This window comes from Callorhinchus milii, unplaced genomic scaffold (assembly GCF_018977255.1).
Source record: "Callorhinchus milii isolate IMCB2004 unplaced genomic scaffold, IMCB_Cmil_1.0 Scaffold2, whole genome shotgun sequence".
In the NCBI taxonomy this organism is placed as follows: domain Eukaryota; kingdom Metazoa; phylum Chordata; class Chondrichthyes; order Chimaeriformes; family Callorhinchidae; genus Callorhinchus; species Callorhinchus milii.
This window is the reverse complement of record NW_024704743.1, coordinates 25,711,514-25,733,091: the sequence shown is the minus strand read 5'-3', so window position 1 is coordinate 25,733,091 and position 21,578 is coordinate 25,711,514. Positions and strand designations below refer to the sequence as shown.

The following is a 21,578-nucleotide window of genomic DNA, read 5'->3' as shown; positions in this document are numbered from 1 at the left end:
TTTTGAGCATCATGGTTGTGCCTTCAGTTCTGGTGGCTAGACCTTCTCCAATGTTTAGGCATCTCCATGCAGGCCAGCAATTCAGGAACCCCTACATTAAAGGAGATTAGGGGCTTGCGACCACATCAACAACAAAGAGAACAGGTAAACCTTCCCAATATAGTCTCTGGACAATATTCTGTTCTCCTCAATAGAAAAGAACAGCATATACAATGGACAGGGTTTATGTGGGGGGGAGGAGGGGGGAGCTCTGAAGATCCCAACACCAGCAATCTCACCCTTTGTTAACATTAATGTAGCCACCATTTACAGTAAAAGGACAATAAAAGGTCAATATAATTCTGACCAAAAATACAGATCATGTACACTAGGAGATGCCTTTTTTTTGCTTTACTGGAATCTTAATTTACCTGGCACCACACCATTGGTTGCAATAGCACTCATCGATATGGCAGTCAGCAAGGTCTGTGGAGAGAGACTCAGCATTGAGCATTAGCTGGAAATCAGTACAGTAATCACACAGAGAAATCCTCAGCGACAGACAGAAATGATTTTAGCTACCCCTTTCCTAGAGCAAACATATACACACCGTCTCACACACACACTCTCTTTTTCTCTCAAACTCACTCACACACACTCTTTCTCTCTCACACAAGAACAAATTACATTTGTATAGCGCCTTTCACATTGGGAGAACGTCCCAAGGTGCTGGGACATATGCTCTCTCTCTCTCTCTCTCTCTCACACACACACAAAGGTGAAAAATACATCATTGCGAACGAGGTTCAATAATTCCACAGCGTGATCCAAATTTTGAATTTCACAGGATTTGTAACCAGTGACCTCTGGAACTCCATCTGGACACTGACTTTGAGCGAGGGAGTGAGTTGGGAGAGGGAGTGGAGTCCAGAGGGTCAGCAGGAAAGACGTTCAGGATCCTCTGGTTACAAAGCCTGTTGTTAGTCTTAAAATTTAGAACCCAGTGTTTCTCCTTTGGATGGGTTTGACCAAGAAAGTGGAGAGGTTTCCTTCCAATGATGACATTCCTCTTTCGTTCACGTAGTCTGGGCAGAGAATTTCAGATGTAACGCACTAATTCCATCCACACAATAACTGGCTCCCTGTAACAGGTCAATTTATCACGTCCAGCAGCTTTTGTGGGACAAGACTACTTACGCAGGCACAGCACATGAAGACAATCCAGAACGATTCCATGATTCCCGAAGCCCCCACAATCCATGTCAAACGTAGGAATAGGATGACTCCCAGGATGTTCTGTAGACACGGCAGATAGACTCCGATAAAAGTCCCCATTCGAGGAGCCTGGAAGGCATTAGAGAATGAATTAAACCTTGGCTCCAAGCGTCTATCCAATGCTGGCTACATTGAGGTGGTGGATCACAAAGACAGCGGCCCTTGCCACCACTGTGAGATTGATTCCCACTCATCGTATAAACCAACCAGTACCACTGAACGGTACAACGTTCCCATAATTGGAAGGGTGTGCTCAGCGACAAGCGCAGTGCTTAAGGACCTTATTGTGTAGGTGGTGCCTTGGCCATAGAGAGCAGCTTGAAGAAGTGGCCTTGATAAGACATCTGATCACAGTGTTTAAAAGTAGAGTCAAATAGGTGTTCACCTTTAAAGTTCCAATTGACAGTCCAGAATAGTAATAGTAATAGTAATAGTAATAATAACAAAAGGCTACAGCACATTTCATGTCAGGAGGACATCCCAAAGTACCTGACAGGATATACTGTAAAGTGGTTTGAAAACGCAGCAGACAATTTTGCGCACAGCAATGTCCTACAAACAGCAATTAATTACTAATTTGTTGGGGATTGTTGGCTAGGACAACGGTAGAACCTCTCTTCTCTGTTTGGATAGGATCTTTAACGTCCACCTAAACAGCCAGATGGAGCCTCGGTTTATCGCTTCATCCAAAGTATAGTGCCTGCAATAATGCAGCATTGGAGTGTCAACTTGGACTATATGAATTCCAAGTCTCCAAATGGGGATTGAACACACAATAATCTGACTCAGAAGCATGAGTGCTACTAACTAAGCAAGGCTGACACCTTGAAAGATATCAAAATGCATGCTGTAAGGGGAGGTCATCGATTATTGAAGAAGCTGACACTACCAAAAACAAACCTCAGTAACAATCAGAAATACAGTACATGGATATAAAACTGAGATAATCATCTGAAAGTGGCTGAAAACACTTTTCATTCTGATCCACTCTGACCTGTAAGCTCTAAATACAAGACCTTATCGCTGTGTGAGCTGAGGATCAGCAAAAATGTCTCATATCCTACTCACCATTGAGGACAGTAGGCACTCACTCTATCCCTCTTGGGAAGTGCCGTGAACTAGGTCTTGGCTTTTCTTTGAGGCATCAGTTATAGCTGAGACAGCGTCTTATAAAGCCACAGAACTCTAGTTTTAGAACAAACTGTTTTTCCACAAGCCCTTTATCAATACATAGTTTGGATCTATTTATGGACCTGAACAAATCACTTGGTAACAGAAGGAAGAAGACTTTTGGAATGGATAATATTATCATTTTTGGTGTTGACAATGTGATGAAGTAGTGGGAGGGGGTGTGGATGGGAGGATAATACAGTGACTGAAATATTTGTCCTCAGACTGATGAACTAGTTTTTTTTAAATCGGGGGAATGCGGGAGGCAGAAATTGTGGGAATCTGGCGCTAACACTGCATGTGGAATGCTTGAAGCGTGTCAGAGTCTCTCTTCAACAGCATCCACGATACTGCACTTTACAGTAATCATGTGAAGCACTTGGGATCTTTAATGTCCACCTGAAGAACAGCCAGATGGGACCTCAGTTTGGAATACTTTAACCAAAAGGCAGTGCTCACCAGCACTGCATTGAAGTTAATAAAGGCTCAGTTGCTAACAGGGAATCCAGTCAGTTAATGCCACACAAAATTGCAGAACTTTGGAGTAGGAATTGCCTGTGAAGCACTGCCAGTTTCCAGCTGAATCTCTGTTAAAAGGTTTGTAAATCCTGTTGTGAATTTCTGCTGTTTAAACAGCAAATAAGAACCCTTACTAATTTCTGTATTGCGATAAGGCAGCTACGTATATAAATCCATGATTTATTTCACAAAAAGTACAGAGTAAAAATAAACACAACGCAAAGAACATTTGAATCAGATCCCCATATATCTGGTGCTGACTGCCCTTGTGCTTGCTCACGATGGAGCCACACAAATTCAGACAGTCTCCATGCTCCACAATACCTTGTCACAGCATATCCCATCCTGGGTTCTTAAACAGAAGTAATCTAAAGTATCACATATTCATTCTGACCCCCTGCACTGAAAGCATTTTAAAATAAATGCTTTATTTGTGTCCGAAGATAAGATCCACGCATCAGATCATTTTCTTTAATATAAAGTATAAGGCTTAATTGTGGCACCCATACAGATTCATATGTCTCAAGGCAGTCAGACAGAAAGCATTTGGTCAGAGCTATCCTACAAATCCCAACAATAGCAGCCTAATGTCCGCCTAAGGTGAAAGGGCAATGCATTTACCTTAACCTCTTTCTTTTTGGGTCCATCATTGTTTTCCGCCTCTTCATGCTCCTTCACACCTTGGGTGAGGTTCGTATAGTTTGCCAGTCTATTGAGCAGGGAGGACACCATTGGGTTTCTGTCCAGTTCCTCCTGTTGGTCAGAATTGGGAGAAGAATATTCCTCTTTTCCAAAATGTTCTTTGACACGTAACCATGCGCTTCCACACCGCAGGCACTGACAGCATCACTGTTCATGCATGCACACTCAACCTCACTGAGCCAGTCCGGAACCTTGTTGTCTTGTTTGACCCTCAACTGTGCTTTAAACCCCACATTCATCCTCCCTACCTCTGCGACCTACTAAAATGTTACCAACCTGTCCGTTCGGCAGGCACTGGCCTGCTCCACATCTCCCGCCCTGCTCGCTCCACCATCAGCTGTCGGACCTTCAGCCTTTTTGACCCCACCCTCTGGAACTCCATCCCTGAACCCTCCGCCACTTCTCTTTAACCTTCTGTCATCCTCCTCCACCCCCTTACCCTCCACTTCCCTCAACTCCAACCCTCATCGCAGGTGCAAATCCTTCACTGTCCAGCACCTTAGGACATCCTCCCGACATGAAAAGGTTCTGTATAAATGCAATCTGTTGTTGTTCTTGTCTCTTTGCTAAACACCCAGACTTCATGGAACTTTGTGCAAAACAAACCTATTATGTTCCCTAGACGTTGAATAACTCTCAGCAATTTTTGACCTTTCTCCCTTCCTCGGTGTTAAATAAGTTTGTTATGCCTCGTTAGCAGAATCAGTACCCAGTCTTTGACAGAGATGAATCAGATTGATATCCAAAAAGCGTGACCTTCTAATTTAAGAGCTGCAATAAATGAAAGAGATCCATTATCAATTTACAGAGAAAACTTTTCTCACACTAACCCAAATTACTAATGGTGAGGAGGAACGAGGATAGGAAAACAAAGGTCAGTTATTGCAAAGTAGAGGAGCATGAGGTGGTGGGGGGTTGAAGAATAGCAACACTGCACACTTTAATTTCACCAATTTGATGATCAGAATTGCATGGAGACTTGCAAGGAGACCAAGACAGGTTTGTTCCCACGTCTATACAGAAATCACAAGTTTGTCCCACTCTTCTGTTTAAAAAAAAGGAAACAAAACCCGTGGGCTGAAAAATGCTGCCCGTGATGTGATAATTACCTCTAGCTAGTGCTAATCATCATATCGTGGATTGCAGTTCTATTCATTGTGCATTTGTAACACATGAAATTGAACCCATCAAAGATTTGTGTACATCAGACCCTACTGAAACTTGTGGAAGTCCAGGTATTCTTTAATGCTGGATTATGATTGTAAATGGAGTGGGTTTAATAATAAAGGAATAAAGTTACCTCATATGGAACATCATTGGATTACACCAGTAGATAGTAAGCCAGTTATCTTACCTCAAAAAGTGCCAAGTTCTTCCCCTCATACATGGTTCCTTCGTCAATATCCGTGCTGTTAATAAATGGGCTGTTTTCTTTGGGAATGCCATCTCCTAGTGTCAGACAAAATAAAATCAATCCATAAGCAATTATCCTTGGTTTCTGTGGGGCACAAATTTAAGATAATCAAAAAGTAAGCAACAACAACTTGAATTTATACGGCATCCTTCACTCAGGGTAGCATCTCAGAGTGTTTAACAATGGCATAGTTTGACCCCGTACTGAGAAGGGGGAGTGGACATGGGCATGTTCAAAGAAGAAAGACTTCAGGTGTGAAGACGGGCAAAGAGGAAATTTTGTTGGCCAGGACAGCAGGAGAAACTCCCTTCTCTTTTTGTGTAGTGCCATGGGATCTTCAATGTTCACCTGAACAGACAGGACAGAACCCACAACCTTCTGACTCAGAGTGGAGTGTGCTACCGCTGAGCTGGACTGATACTTTACTTTTTACAGTAAAGTGTAGTGATTGGGTACTTTGTAGGTGAACACAGCAGCCAATTTGCACACAACAATGTCGTCCAGAAAGCCATGAAGTAAATGACCAATGTTATTTGGGGGATTGTTGCCCAGGACACTGGGAGAAGCTTCCTTCTCCTTTCGAATAATGCCATAGTATCTTTAACATCCACCTGAATGGGCAGCTTCTCACCCGCACTATTACTGCTCATCCGTAACTTAACGTTCTGTTCGGGGTCACCTAGAGCCTGCGTATCACCAGTGGAAGGGAGTTAAAGAGCTTAAAGAAAGACTTTGATTATTCCTCAATTAACAACAAAACAAATTAAATTTGTAAAGCACCTTTCACGTCGGGAGGACGTCCCAAGGCGCTGTCAACATCCCACAAGATAAATGGTAATCATCTGCAATGGAGGTCATTGGGTTTTGAAACGGGTGCTGTTCATGCTCTAAATACGTACTGTCATCTGGAATCATGACCAACTCTGGAGGGAAATAAATCTGTGTCTGAGTGAACAACGTAAATTAATAGTGCACCATAATTATTTTTTTGTTTCTGCTCTTTATCCATGTGATTGCATCGCTCTCGCTCTGCTTTGTGTGTGCGTGTCTCTCTCTCAGCTGTCTATTTGTGTGTATGTCTTGCTCTCCGGCTCTGTGAGTGTGTGTATGTGTGTCTCTCTCTCTCTATGTGGATAGTCAGCATTTAATAAAGCAGCACTCTAGTGTCCAGCAACAAATAAAGGCAATGCAACAGTGCAGAAGAAGAAATTTGGAGGGCATTTGTGCAAAATGCACTTGTGAAGGTAGCAGCTGTGAACAAAACTCACCCCCCAAACTCAGTTTTTCCTTTAACTTCAGTTTAGTAGATATTCTGCTCCACTGCTAAAAGCACCAAATTTGCTGTTTTGCGATGAGTCCATTGTGTCCATTCACAATGTGTCCACTGTTGTGTCCATTCACTTTAGTGAATTTGAATCTTTGTAACTAATTTCAATTACAATTTATTTATTTATTTTTGCAAATGCAGTAGTCACAAACTGTCACCAATGCATTTGGTGCACTAATAGCGACTTAGGTTTGTTACTCAACTTCCATGATTCACAACCAAAATTTGCCTCGAAACATTTTGTGAGGGGGTGGGGGGGGGAAACAAGACAAAAATCAGGGACCTTTAGCTATACCTTATCCAGAAGAGATTACTTCTTCAGCCCATTTACTCTACAACAAAATAGCTTGACTTGGTAGCGTTCTTCATGCGGGGCAGAGTCTCAGCGTACCAACTGTGCCATGTTTCAGCCTGGCTCAGTCAGTAGCACTTTCACCTCCGAATTGAAAGGTTGTGGGTTCAAAACCCCACATCAGGACTATGATCTCACATATTCCAATACAAGGCTGGGGGAGCACTACATTGTTGGAGGTGTCATCCTTTGGATGAGACATTAAACTGCGGTCCCTGCTCAGGTAGATGTTAAAGATCCCAAGGCACTATTTGAAAAGCGAAGGGAGCTTCTCCTGATGTCCAGGCCAACAATGCCCCCGAAATAAAATGTGTCACTCACTCCATGGCCGTTTGTGGGACTTTGCGGTGCTTAACTATTATTATTACTACAACTGTGCAACTAGGTGGTGCCGGGGACAGGCACTTCCCCATTGGAGCAACACAAAACAAGACATCCCAGGATCAAGCCTTCTCATGATCTTCAAAAACATACACAATATCAGTGAACCTGCCACCAATACAACTCAAAGCTCCCATTAAGATACAATTTGTAGTTTATCCCAATTCCCTAGCCAACATTGTGGTCATTAACTTCACAGCTGTGTATAGCAATAATAATCCTTGCATTTGATATAGCGCCTTCTCACACCTTCAAGACGTCTCAAAAGCGCTTCACAGAATATACTGTAAAGTGAATTATCTATTTTGTGGATGAAATGAGGCAGCCAATTGCACACATCAGTGTCCCACAAACAGTCCTGATTGAGCAATCAGAATTGTTAGTATTATTATTATTAAGGGATTATTACCTCATGCAAAGTAATCCGCCAATCGATTTACAGCCGGGTTCCTACTTACTGCTAGGTAAACAGAGCCGTGTGGAGTAAGGAAACTTGCCCAACGTTTTATCCTGCTGGGAATCAAACCCAGGTCTCTCGCTTGCAAGGCGAGTGCTCTAACCATTAAGCTGCAGGACTCCACAATACGGGATATTGCCATGTACAAACTGGTTGCCATAAATCATCTACAAAACACACAAGTCATGCTCTCGATCAAAAGACATTACATCAAACTAAAGATCAATATTAATTTATTGTCCAGCCTTCAATATCACGATTTATTCGCAGTTTTGTTTTTGGTTCAAGCCATTTCAGTCGCAAACTGGTATCGCTCTTAACACAGCGACTTACAGTTTGTGACCACGTGGTGTTCTCAGCCATGTTTCATTGCTGTTTTCACAAAACATACATAAATTTCTTGCACTTAGAATGACCCCTACCTTCACAGACGAAAAACAAGCGGGTGCTTCATCTCCAAAACATGGCATCAATGTCTGCAATATCTGTTGCAAATCTGTTCTTAGAATTGACACCATCGCAAGCAAGCTTGGACTGTACTACATTCCTTTGGCAATTCAGCCACTTAATAATAATCTTTGCATTTGATATAGCACCTTATCATGTCTTCGAGACATCTCAAAGCGCTTCACAGAATATATTGTAAAGTGAATTGATAGTATATTTTGTGGGCGAAACTCGGCATTATTTTTTATTAATATTATTTTATTGGTTTATTTTGAAGGGATTATTACCCTTTCAAATAAAGCAATCTACCAATCAACTAACAACCGAGTTCCTACTTACTGCTGGTAAACAGAGCAGTGTGGAGTAAGGAAACTTGCCCAAAATTTTGCCTTGGCCGGAAATCGAACCCAGGTCCTCTCGATTGCAAGGCGAGCGTTCTAACCACTAAGCTACAGGACTCCATATGATCAACTAGTGACCATCGTCCTTGGGGGAGGTAAGCGGGGTCTCCTTGGAGCTGAACTGGCTCCAAGGTGACCTGTTTGGCAACAGATTATTAGAATTGAGCCAGTCTTCTGTCTTGGTCTCGGTTGTCTGGTTCCTGAGCCAGGAGGGTCTGCAGTATTCCAGGGCACAGCTGGTGACAGCACAGTCAGCCTGGCTCATCGGCAGGACTTGGGAGGGAGCAGGGAATACTCGCACTCATCTCCTGTTGGCCCTGCAAGCCAAAACCCTAAAAGGTAGGATGGTCCTAGCTGGACAAGTAGTGGGACAGCTTGCCAGATGGTACCTTCAAAGGCAAGCTTTGTGGATTGTGCTGATTGAACTCCAGCAGTACCCCAACGCACACTCTGGGGTCCTCAAGCCTTGGCTCTTGCCAACCTGCTCCTAATATTCTCCATTTTCCTCCAGGGAAGAGGTAGTACATTCCATTCCAGATAAGGAAATTTCCATGTGGGGATGGGATGCATGGAACCTTCAGTCTGGCACTTTTGAGCATAGTGATGGGTTTCTGCGTGTGCCAGACACCTGGATGACCAAAAAGTAAAATTTAATTTGTCCACTGGTCACATGGTCCCAATCCCTGGCTACCTACTGGTGTCGGCTGATTGCCAACACCGGATATAGACTTCAATATTCAAGCTTTGGATTTAGAAGGATCCAATTGTCATCCAATATAAATCGGCAATCATCTGTCTGCACGTCCACAGCATTACCGCTTTGTGACTCTCAGCTACAATAATTCTCTCTCATTCTGTTACATATACTACACTGCAGATCTTGTAAAGTGAATCTGATTTAACATTATACTGTACCAGATGGAGTGCTCTTCCGAGGTTAGGGCAGAGTAGACATAGAGATTTTCTATAGGATGTCCTGACCAGCGAGTTCTTCCCCCACCCCTATAAAAGGGGCTTCTCAACTCTGATCGTGCCAAACTTGCGGAGTCTCGTAGCTTAATGGTTAGTGCGCTCGCCTCCGAGAGCACCCCTCAACCAAGAGAACCCCGGCTCGATTGCCTGCCGCATTTCACCCACAAAATACAGTCCATCCGCTTTACAATAGAGTCTGTGAAGTGCTTTGAGACATCTCAACGATATGAAAAGGCGCTAGATCAAATGCAAGGATTATTATTATTCGCCCAAAAAACTTTAGGTTTCTGACAGTCGTTTTATATTTCTGTTGTTGTTGTTCAGCTCTGAATTCTGAAATGACGCCTAATGCGGTTCTGATGTGTGCGTGAATCCTATCACTAGATTATACACAGAGATAAACCCATAATCCTCAAAGCATAGCTAAAACAGAGCTCATGACATCAATGGAACAGTCCACTGAGGGGGAGGAGGTGGATTGTGAAACAGATAGACATTGGAAGTGAATCACTCTATACATTAAACCTCCCAACACTGGACACTTTATTTTATAAAGCAGCCATTGGTATGTTTACGTTATAAAAATAGTTTTTTTTTGCTGGAATGGTTTTCTTTTAAAAATGCACTTTTAAGACCTGGGCTTTTTGTGTCTGGTCTTTTTTGGACACTCTAAAAACAATTAATGTCTGTCAACCTGGTGGGAGCGCAGGAGGCAGAGAGTGGTTCAAGCATACATCCTGAGCTGCTGATCCTACAGTCAGGGCACTGCATTAGCCTAAAAGGTTAGAGAAACAGAGAGACTAGCGTGAGAGAGGGGGTGGGGGTGTGGCATATATAAATAATAGTGATTCAAGTAGCACAAGCGTCCATGCTTTAAACCAAGAAACAGGAATTTCTTTTCATAGATTTTAGCAGTTTAACTACAATAATAATCCTTGCATTTGATACAAAGCGTTATCAAGTCATTGAGATGTCTCAAAGCCCATGTCCATCTTTTAAAAAAAGACTAGGTTCTCAGTCGTCGTCTCAGTGTACCAGTGCGGTGTTCCTCAGATTCTCAAGTGGTTAAAGGTTCTGGGGAAATGAGAGTTGAGGAAGAGGTATATTTGATGTCCCGCTCAAATCACTGGAGTGTGTCCTGACTTGTTTTCAGTTCCAGTGGGATATCAAGAAATGTTTGCACTCCCACTTAATCCAGATCAAATCCCCTGGTGGGTTCTCACGTTTGACATCCTCACATATGGCTGTAGGTATGTAAGAGGTTTTCCAGATAAGCCACTTGTAATGGAAGCACAAACAATGGTAACTGTGTGGCTTACCAGTATTAAGCACTGGCACATTTTACATTCCTTATCCATATATGACTGCTCCACTAGTTGGGTTTCTGGCTGACAATCTGTAGGGTATCTCCAAGCTTTTGAGTCTCAAATCAGGAGCCATGGGATTATGTACTTGTCCTTGCAAGCATATCTCCTCATGGAGACCCATACTCATTTCTCCCTCAAGGAGCATATTTTTAAAGATGTTCCTCTCATTGTAGTTGCTTCAAAAGGTTTTAAAGTGGTCGGTTTGAGTGGAGTCTCTAGGAATCAAACCCAGAACATTCTGGTCCTAGGTCCGTTGCTCCCGAAACAAGTGATGATGATGATAATAATACTTGCATTTGATATAGCGCCATATCACATCGTTGAGACGTCTCAAAGCGCTTCACAAAATATACTGTAAAGTGAATCAACCGTATATTTTTGTGGGTGAAACGCCAAGGACAATTGCGCACAGCAGGGCCTACAAACAGTCGTGGATTGAGTAGCCAAATTATTATTATTTTTTTGGGAGGGATTATTACCCCAGGAAAGTGATTTTTATACAGTGCGAGTTTTAAAATAGAAGCTATCTGCTTTATATAGATGTATGTACTGTACTCACTTGCTACCAGTTAAAGCTGTTTAATTCTACACAGGATGCATCAACTTCCATTCGAGTGCATTGTATGTGGAAATCCTCTCCAGCTCTGAATCAGCTGTGTTAATGAAGCAATCGTTGTGGTAAACACAAGTCATAATCACTTCTAATCATCTCCAGGATCCCAAAGATTCAAATCCCCTTTCCAGTCACTTTGGGAGTGGCTGAATCCGAACCTTCACTCTCCTGCGTCAAAAGCCACACTGTAAAACTCAGGAGGATTGTGGAACGTACAGGCACCTCCCCGCCCTGAGGTGGTCTTGTCTGAACTAGTCTGTTTCACTTACTAATGTACAATAACAACTTCCATTAACATAAATGGTTTGCAGCACTTTACAGAATAAAAATCAACTGGAAATAAAATCTGAAGTTAAACTAATGTTTTTACATAGGCAAACACATCAGCTAATCGGCACCAACAACGTTCAATAAACAACAAAACGCTTTCGGAAGATATCCTGTTTCATTCAATTTATTGCAGCTTACAGCACTACGCAACCATTAAAACCTACATGCCCAGAACTGGGAAAATGTAGGGATCAGCTATGACACCCATCCTCCTTCCTCCCTGTCAAATGTCTCAAACACTCAAATTGACTCCGAGGGTAGCATTTTCTTTTCTGAGTCAGAAAGCTATGGGTTCAAGTGCCACGTTAGGCTCTTAACTGACTGTTCAGGCTGACATTCTAGGGCTGTGCCTATTTAAGTGGACATTAAAGATCCAATGGCACTATTCAAAGTGACCAACAGTTAGTTCAGAAGAAGGGTCAAAAAGTTTTCTTTTAAAAAAAATGCTTGTTGCTTTTTTTTTTTTTGCTTTTCTTAAAAAAAAGCAGAACAATTTATTTTAAGCCGCGAGAGAATTGGTAAATTAGTTCTTTTTCAAAACAAAAAAAATGGGCCAAATCCCATCTTATATCCAGTTAAGACTCAAAAGTGAAGAATGCTACAGATTTATTTAAAATAAATAAACAAAAATCTGTGAAGGTTTGGAGTCTTGGGATAATTATATTTTAGGATCCTAATCAGGAGGATGCAATGTGATGAGGGTCATGGGGCCCCACCAGAAATGTTGCTCAAACAGCTGTCAAAAATAAAGCGTCAAACTGCACAGTGTGCTGCAGATGTAACTCATGACAGTCATATTAAAATGCCCAGATTTGTCTAGTTGGAGGTTTGTCTCAGAAGCTTATCAGTCAGATGATCTATCACTTTCAACTGCTAATTTGTGCTGCAGGTCCTTCCAAAGCAATGTCCATCAATAATAAGATTGTCTGCAGCACAGGCCTTATTCTTACAGTGGTTGCAATCATCACATCAGGGACTCAAGAATCTTTAAGGTGCCACATAGCAGTGGACCACACAGAGCAGAAGACTCAGGCTCAAGTCACAGTCCGTGTGTCCATTAGGCACTGTAAGTGCAACTTATTGAAGTAGGTGGGGCACTACAAGTGGCTTCATGGTTACTGTGAGGAAACTTAGCCTTTGTTGAGTCCTACTGACACAAGGGTCACTTCAGCTTTTTAATGATGTGGTCGAATAGATTATTGCAGTGGGAAAGTTAAGATAATTATCCTTGCATTTAATATAATGCATCGCATTGTCAAAATGTGAACGTAGTTGCTAATTTTCCACAAGCAGCCTTGAAGTGAGTGACCCATTTTATTGGAGGCATTATTGGCAGGGACACTTGGAGAAACTGCCTTTTTTCGTGCTTTGGGATCTTTAATATCCACCTGAACAGGCAGACAGGGTTTAACATCCCACCCAAAGGATAAAGAGCAGGAAAACAACATTCAAAAGGTATGTTACTATCGACCCTCAGGCTCCCAGAATTAAATATCCCGAGGGAAGTAAATGACAGCAGATACATTTCCAAGATATAATGCGACAGTGAAGAAAAGCAAATTAACTTCCAGATTGTCAATCCACCATATAAATCTTTTTTCACACCCTCACCAGCTACATTCCACACAACATTTCTATGGTCTCACAATGTAAAATACTGCAGATGCTGGAAATCTGAAACAAAAACAGAAGTCGCTGGGAACATTGAGCAGGGCAGGCAGCATCTATGGAGAAAGGAAAGTGAGTCAACGTTTCGGGTGCAGAACCCTTCGTCAGATCGAAATGTTGATTCACTTTCCTTTCTCCATAGATGCTGCCTGACCTGCTGAGTGGTGATTTCACGGTGATTTCTATGGTCTCATTATGTTTCATAGGATCCTTGATCAACTGTTTCTGCACATCCCTTTAACTTGCAAAAAAACATTCTTATGCAACTTTTACATGATGACAACAATAAATTTTGCATTTCATATAGCACTGTTCGGGTTAGGAGGATGTCTCAAAGCGCTTCATGAAATGTACTGTAAAGTGAAGTGACTGTTTACTTTGAAGGTGAATGCTTTACATCACATAATGGATTTGCCTCAGAAGGCAACTCAGAACATGAAAAAGTCGTTTTTTCCGCCACCAAATCTCCCAAAAGCCTATTTTGGGGTGGGGATAACAAGTGCCAGAGGGGAGGACGTTCTCTGTGCACACGCATAACATCACTTGCACATGAACTATTCATTTTTTACAATCTGCAGCCCAAATACCGCCAGTGTAACTGCAAAGGAAATAAGAGGCAGAGTGCACAGTATCTTGTTTTCAGGCTGTCTCTCAGCCTGCCCTGTGCCATCACTATTTGGGTAAAGAATCACAAAAATTGGGATTATGATGCTTCCAGTCTGACGTCACTGCCACACTAATGCAACAACGCCAAATTATTCACAATAATTCAGCTGCTGCAAGAGGTCTACCGAACATCCAGAGTCTAACAGTAGTGGAGGCTCGGAAAATGCCAGCGTCTCTAGCTTCATGCCACCGTTGCAAGTCGTCGAAGTAGCAATATTATAATGGCAATAGTGAAACTATGTACATCAGTATCCTTGCTTAAAGTACTTACCTGGCACTGCTTCAAACTGCGTTCAACAGGAGTATATTCCATAGATGTAGTACTCCCTTAGGGAAAAAGACATTTCTAATCTTCATCTCGCCTCAGGGTAATTTGTTTTGTGTTTGATCTGCTGTTAAGCTTAGTAATAGAGCATCACCGAGCATGCCCAACACTGTCACTCCCTAGCTTTCATACTTTTGGCACTCACTCTCTGGAACTCAATCCCAGAGTCCCTCCAACTCGCTCTCTCACCTCATGTCATTCAAGCTCGTCTCAAGAGCTACCTCACATCATTCAAACTCTTCTCACAATCTACTTAACCACGCTTTCAATCATCTTTCCCCTCCAAACCTTCTCTGCTTTGGAACATCGAGTGCCAAGCAAGGATTGTTAAGGATCTTAGAACCTCATCCCGACATGAAAGGTGTTATATAAATGTAAATTTTTGAAGTATTGTATCTCCTGACTTCAATCACTACACTGTGAGGAAGAGCTGGGTGGAGTACACCATGGTGAAGGGAGCATTAGTCACCCACTCGCTGGGTCTCTCTCACACACCTCCAAGCTGCCCGCTCACAGCAGAATTAAGAGGTTGAGAAGTAGATTTCCAAACAGTTCTGACAATCCCCAGCAGTCCTTAGCCCAGGGAAAAGAGAAACAGAAAATAAGGAAAAACAAGTGGAAATTAAGAGTAACAAGAATTTAAAAATGTTATGTAATCTGTTTACATCTGCAGCAAATGGAGGTAGAAAATGCAGCTCTTTGTAAACTGGAAATAGTGTTTGGATTTTACAGCATTATGTGGAGGACTCTTACCTGTGGTAGCCTGTAATCCTAAATCCCCCTAGTACTTTACACATTATTGGATGTTATTACTTAAATGAAGCAATCCTTTACTTTCCTCCTTCAACCCACTCTCCAGCCTTCAGATTGTTATTTACTGCTATTTGGTTAGACTGAGCACTATTCACTTCAAAATGAGACAAAGTCACATTCTTAACAGTGTACTAATGAGAGCAAGTTTTGCAGTAAACATTTACACAGTTATGTCACAGTTCAGCGACAGTGAATCATTGTGTGCCACAGGAATGCTGTATTGCATATGTATTCACTTGTTCAGTTCAGACATACAGATGAGCTTCAATCCAGCCAGATTGCAAAGAAGGACACAGGCAACTTAAGGTTTCGGGAAGAAGTCATTTTAAGAATAATCCCTGCATTTGATATCACACTTTTAACAATGAGAGCAATTCAAAGTGTTTCACAAGATTAATAACTTGTGTTAGCAAGAACACCGGGAGGGGCTACCTACTCTTTTTGAATCATGCTAAAGGATCTTTAACATCCACCTGAACAGGCAGAAGGGGCTTTTGACTCATCCGATCAACATAAGATAAAACTCTTGAGTAAAATGTCTCCCTGGCAATAGATAACATGGCTACAGCGAGACCACTGACAGAAACACTGGTCTTTCCTGTACCAAGGGGGTTCGATAAATGACCAGCAAGAGGGTTTCACCCATGATAGCAGCACGATGATACAAGCCAGGCCCAGAGGAGCTGAGCTCAATGATGGCTTTTGGCGGGGGCGGGGGGGGGGGGGGGGGGGGGGAGTGTGGGTGGGGGTGAGGAACACTATCAAAAGGACCAAAAATAATTATTAAAAGTAAAAGCATTTGCTAGGTTGGCTAATCTCTTGCTTTACTCTCTGTTCCTATCTTTTCGGCTTTTTATTACTGGCTGTTAAACAATGTATCCATTACCTCAAGTGCTACTGTTACTCTGCTGATATTTATTACATTGTTTTTATTGTGTATCACCTGTGAATTGTTTAGTGAAATGTCCAACTAAAAGCTATTTGGGAAATAATGTTTCATATATCAAGAGAGTATCCAGAAAGACAAACACATATTCCATCCATAATATTTACAATTATAATGCAGAGTGAAACCTACTTGTAGTAAATTAATGGTTATCGCAGGAATTTCCATGTTTGATTTGGATACACTTAAGTGTGGTGATGAGTTTTTCCACATGTATCAAACACCCAGCTGAACAATAAATAAATAAACAAATAAATATATGGTAACTAATTGTGATTTGCCTGACTCCGAATTCATTCAAACAAATGAATAACACAATCCATTTTTGATATGAATTAGAATATCACCTCTCCCTGCAAGAGGAGAATGAATCAAGAGGATATTTTGCCCACAAAATACATAGTCACTACACTTTACAGTATGTCCTGTGTGAAATGCTTTGAGATGTCTCGACGACGTGATAAGGTGCTCTATCAAATGCAAGGGTTATTTATTATAAGACACATGAAGGGTACTATACGACTGCAAGTTGTTGAATTGATTTGCAAAGCCTAGCTGGGAAGACAAAACCACACAAATAGATAATAATACTAACATACGTTACAAGAATTCTTATACAAATAAGAATATGTTTCGCACTAAAGACTCTAAGCCTATATTGAAGCTTCATACTAGCAATATTCCATCTACATTGTACAACTTTATGCAGGTGCAAAGGTTTACTTATTTCACTCCAAGATAACAGTGTCAATGTAAACCCATACACTATAAATGCTCCACAAAAAACTTCCAAGCCAAGAGACTTGGCTTAAAGACAGATTTAAGCAAATACCTGGAAACATTTGTTTACATCAGAAAAATCTTCCCAGTACTCTCTGGTGTAGCTGAAGTAATAAAAAAAAGCAGTGATTTTGCCTGGGGGCACAGGCAAGATGTTAATGGTAGTCAAAGTTGAGGATTTGTTTACTGTGGGACTTTGACCAATGTGTCCAGGCTGATATTCCAGTCCAGTGCTGGGGACACACTGTATTATCGGAGATGTAGTCCTTTGGATGAGATCTTAAACCAGTGGTGGTCAACCTGTGGCCCGGGTCAAAAATGGCCCCTTGGGCCATCAAGACGTGCCCTGCCCCACCGAACATTCGCACGGAACTGAGTAAGACCATGTTCAATCAGCAATGTGTTTTCAGGTTCTTCTTGATTGAATATTTCTGGATTTATGGCATACATCAAGAAATATTCGATCAAGAAAATGTTGGCCAGCACTACCTTAAACCACGGTTCTACTCAAACAGATGCTAAAAGACCCATGTCACTATTTGAAAAGAGAAAGGAGTGGCTTTAGGGTGTCCTGGACAACAGTACTCCAGAAAAATTTACTCATTCACCTCATGGCTGTTTGTAGGAGTTTGCTGTGCATAAAATGGGCAGTCCTTTTTACTTATTAAAAAAAACAGACACTAGATTGACAATAACTACTATACAGTGCTTTGAGATACTTTGAGGTTATAAATGCTATACAAATGTAAGCTTATTATTTCTGTGCTGATAACACTGCACTCTCCACTTCAGTTCCAGATTAGTCATTATTTGTGTGGTTTTGTCTTCCCAGCTAGGCTTTGCAAATCAATTCAACAACTTGCAGTCGTATAATATCCTTCATGTGTCTTATAATAAATAACCCTTGCATTTGATATAATGCCTTATCACGTCGTCGAGACATCTCAAAGCATTTCACAGGACTTACTGTAAATAATCACATCATAATTCTAATTTTATGCCTTTATATACAGGATAACCCCATTATAAATGCCTCCGGTAGAGGGTAAGTTCACTCACAACACAGCAGTCCTGTGGAACTATGGTCACAATTTCCCACAGCAATGTCCCACGAACAGCGGTGAAATGAATGACCAATTTTATTTTGGGGATTATTGGATAGGACACCGGGGAGGGGGAGAAATTACCTTCTCTTGAATAGTGCCATGGGATCTTTAATGTCCACCTGAACAAGCAGACGGGACCTCGGTTTAACATTTCATCGAAAGGTCGGCACCTCTGACAATGCAACACACACCCAGCACTGCACTGGAGTGTCAGTCCGGGACTACGTGAGTTCAAGTCACAACGTGGGACTTGAACCACAGCCTCAGAGGTGAGAGTACTATCACTGAGCCAAGCTTACATTCACTACTGGATATCACACCACCACCTCACGTGGTCTTGCCATTACTTGACAGAGTAACCACGTAACCTGCTTAGACTCTCACTCTGTAGCTTTGCTTCCTCACCCAAACACTCTGTGCTTCTTGGATGAACGGTGCCATACAATGTATTAACACTCTCATATCTAAATAAACATTTATCCTGCAGCACTTCAGTTATTGATATAATCCATACCGTATAATCAGATTTATTACTGGGGCACGGCTATAAATTACCCACTGTCTAAATATGAAATGCTACTAAACTAGCAGATGAATCACACAGCCCTGTATTCTTAACAGTTTATTGGCAGAGCGAGCTTAGATACTGTTCCAAGTAACAGATATGGCTGGAGACTTCTTGACACCCTTAATCCTTTTCAACACTGGAGGTTGTGAGCGAACGACAAAGTTTAATTCTTTTTTCTAACCTTGAAATCTAAAACCCTCAGAATCAAACAATGGTTTGAAATAATAATAATCCTTACATTTGATACAGCAATTATCACATCTTCGAGATGTCTCAAAGCGCTTCACAGAATATACTGTAAAGTGAAGTGACTGTATATTTTATGGGTGAAACACGGCTGTCAATTGCGCACAGCAGTGTCCCGCAAACAGTCGCGGATTGAGTGACCAAATTATGATTATTAACAACTGGATTCCTGCTTGCTGCTAGGTAAACAACGGATGTGGATTAAGGAAACTTGCACAATGTTTCACTCTCCTTGGGAATCGAACCCAGGTCCTCTTGCTTACGAATCGAGTGCTCTAACCACAACAAGATTACATTTGTATAGCGCCTTTCACGTCGGGAGGACGTCCCAAGGCGCTGAACTAAGCTACAGAACTCCAAAAAATGCAAACATTGTGTAAGATTTATTATCAAGTACTGACTGAATGTTGGAGCTGTTCTCCTGGTGAATTCTGTGCTCTAACTGCTGAAGCACTAAAAGCTTGCTTACTGACTAGGAAATGTATTCAGGAATGAATGGCAACAAAACTGGGTGCGCTGTGTGGATGGAGTGCCTTGCAATCGGAATGATAAGAACTTACTACATATACTATTCGTGGAAAAGAATGGGGTCTAGTTTGCAGTATTTCTTAATAAGGAACTAATTTGGCATTTCCCTTGACCTAAGAGAATACCACCTCAGAGTTCAGCAACAACAATTTGAATTTATATCACTTTACAGTATATCCTATGAAGCACTGTGATAGACAACATTTTGCTGTATCAAATGCAAAGCTTATTATTATTTTAACATAAGACTGCAGTAATCCCCCTGAGGGAGATTAATGCTCTCCCGATCAGGTAGTGTCTTTACGCAATCAGTGGAGCCAAGAACCAATATTTCCCTGTGTCACGTTGTCTGGCTTTAGGAGTCTAATTTATGATATTGTTTCTTTGCTCATACAGCTGAAAGTATAATGTCACAAGTCCACTGTCTGATTGATTTACAAAGATATTAATGAAATGTACTATTTTGTCTTTATATCTGGGCTCACCAAGTATTAATGAGGCAAAAAATAATACAGTAAAAAAAACTAACAAATGACATGCTGGGAATATCTGAACTAAATTGCCTGGAACTCTACCAATTACTTAGGGCACATTTCCCAGTAAAATGCATCGGTGTAGACACATTATTGGACTTTCTTTACTGCGGTGGTTTATCTTCTGGTCTGAATACCATATCCTAATGCTTTAAGCTTCGCTGGGAACCTGCCCAGGATCAAGTCAACAATCTGGTGGCGAAATGTTGTTGTCAATATGTAGGAACAGAGCTACATGTTGCAATTTGAGATGAATCCACAGCACAAGTTCATTTTACTGGAAGCAGGACAGCTTTATTTGTGAGACACAGAAGTGCATCGCATTTAGGCAGCAAAGATAATCTGTGATTTAGACAATGTCTATCATGTTGAAACATCTCAAAAAGCTTCATAGTAATTACAATTCTGTGTAGTGGCTGTGTGCTTGCAGGCAAACATGGGTTGCAGCCAGCCCAACAGCTGTTGAGTCAGAGTGCCAGCAAAAAGCAAAGTGAGACAATACCAGATAGCGATGCTTATCAGTTTACTCTGGTCTCTTGGGCTGTCAATTCTTCAAATGTTTTCCAAAAGCATCTCTCTTCCCTGAAGGCCACAAAATCTGAGACCTAGCCCCATAGTAAAACAAAACAGACTGATGGTGAGATTCACTGTTAACTCATTCCAATGTGAGAGGATGAACAGCAAGGGAGATGGAGCAAGCAATGCTATGACTGCATACACTTTCCAGCAGGAGTCACTGTGTAATAATCAGGAGCAGGCAGATTAGTCTCTTAGCTCAGCAGCATGAAGCTGAATTATAGCGTATATCTACTGTCTCTTCAGCGAACGCAGGACTGACCAACAATGGAACCTGGGGCCCTTCTTATGAGATTTTAATCAAAGGTGATATTTAATAGCCTGCTTTATTTAAGTGCTCCGAGACCTACCCCTTGTGAAGGGCGCAATATAAATGCAAGCTGTTGTTGTACCGAGAAATAAATCATGCATACAGCTAGAGTGGACGTTACAACACTAGTTTACAGAAGCCTAGAAGGTGTCAGTCACCGTTTCCCAAGACTCCCATGGCTACAATAAGAGAAAAAAATATTCCCCCCAGACCCCTCTTCATAGCCAGCAGGTGAAAATATTCTTTGGTCGGTCCCCTTTAAGACACGTTAACCGTTGGCTTGCCTGACAGGTCCATTGGGCAATCAGAGGTGAGGATGCCCCAACGAGCAGTAAACTGGACATGGAGGTGGGCGGGCGCCGTTGATGAGTTGGGAAGAGGGGCAAGAGGGGGCCTGCGGTGCTGAGGGTTTAGGCTGCTCGGAGAATTGGCTGTGGTCCTCCTCAGGGCTTTCCCCTCCCAGCTTCCCTTATTAAGACGTGATAAGGTGCTATATCAAATGCAAGGATTGTTATTATTATTATTATGTTATTATAATACTACTATTAATAATCCTTGCATTTGATAGAACGCCTTATCATGTCGTTAAAGATGTCTCAAAGCGCTTCACAGCATATACTGTAAAGCGAATTGACTATTTTGTGGGCGAACACAGCAGCAAATTTGCGTACAGCAAAGTCCCATAAAAACCTTGGATAGAGTGTCCAATTTTATTTGGGGGATTGTTGACCAGGACACCGGGAGAAACTCCCTTCTCTTTTCAAACAGTGTCATGGGATCTTTAACATCCACTTTTTTTTAAATGTT

General features: G+C 41.7%; 1 protein-coding gene across 1 annotated transcript in view; it reads right to left on the bottom strand.

The window, feature by feature from the left end:
• Positions 1 to 21,578, bottom strand: part of LOC103176233 (solute carrier family 12 member 7) — a 194,131-nt gene that overhangs the window by 38,985 nt on the left and 133,568 nt on the right. The window contains exons 9-13 of the mRNA XM_042346217.1: positions 5,671 to 5,745; positions 5,000 to 5,143; positions 3,565 to 3,696; positions 1,177 to 1,323; positions 411 to 465 (exon numbers count right to left, since the gene is read on the bottom strand). Coding sequence (XP_042202151.1) covers positions 411 to 465; positions 1,177 to 1,323; positions 3,565 to 3,696; positions 5,000 to 5,143; positions 5,671 to 5,745 — 553 coding nt within the window. The remainder of the gene's footprint in view (positions 1 to 410; positions 466 to 1,176; positions 1,324 to 3,564; positions 3,697 to 4,999; positions 5,144 to 5,670; positions 5,746 to 21,578) is intronic.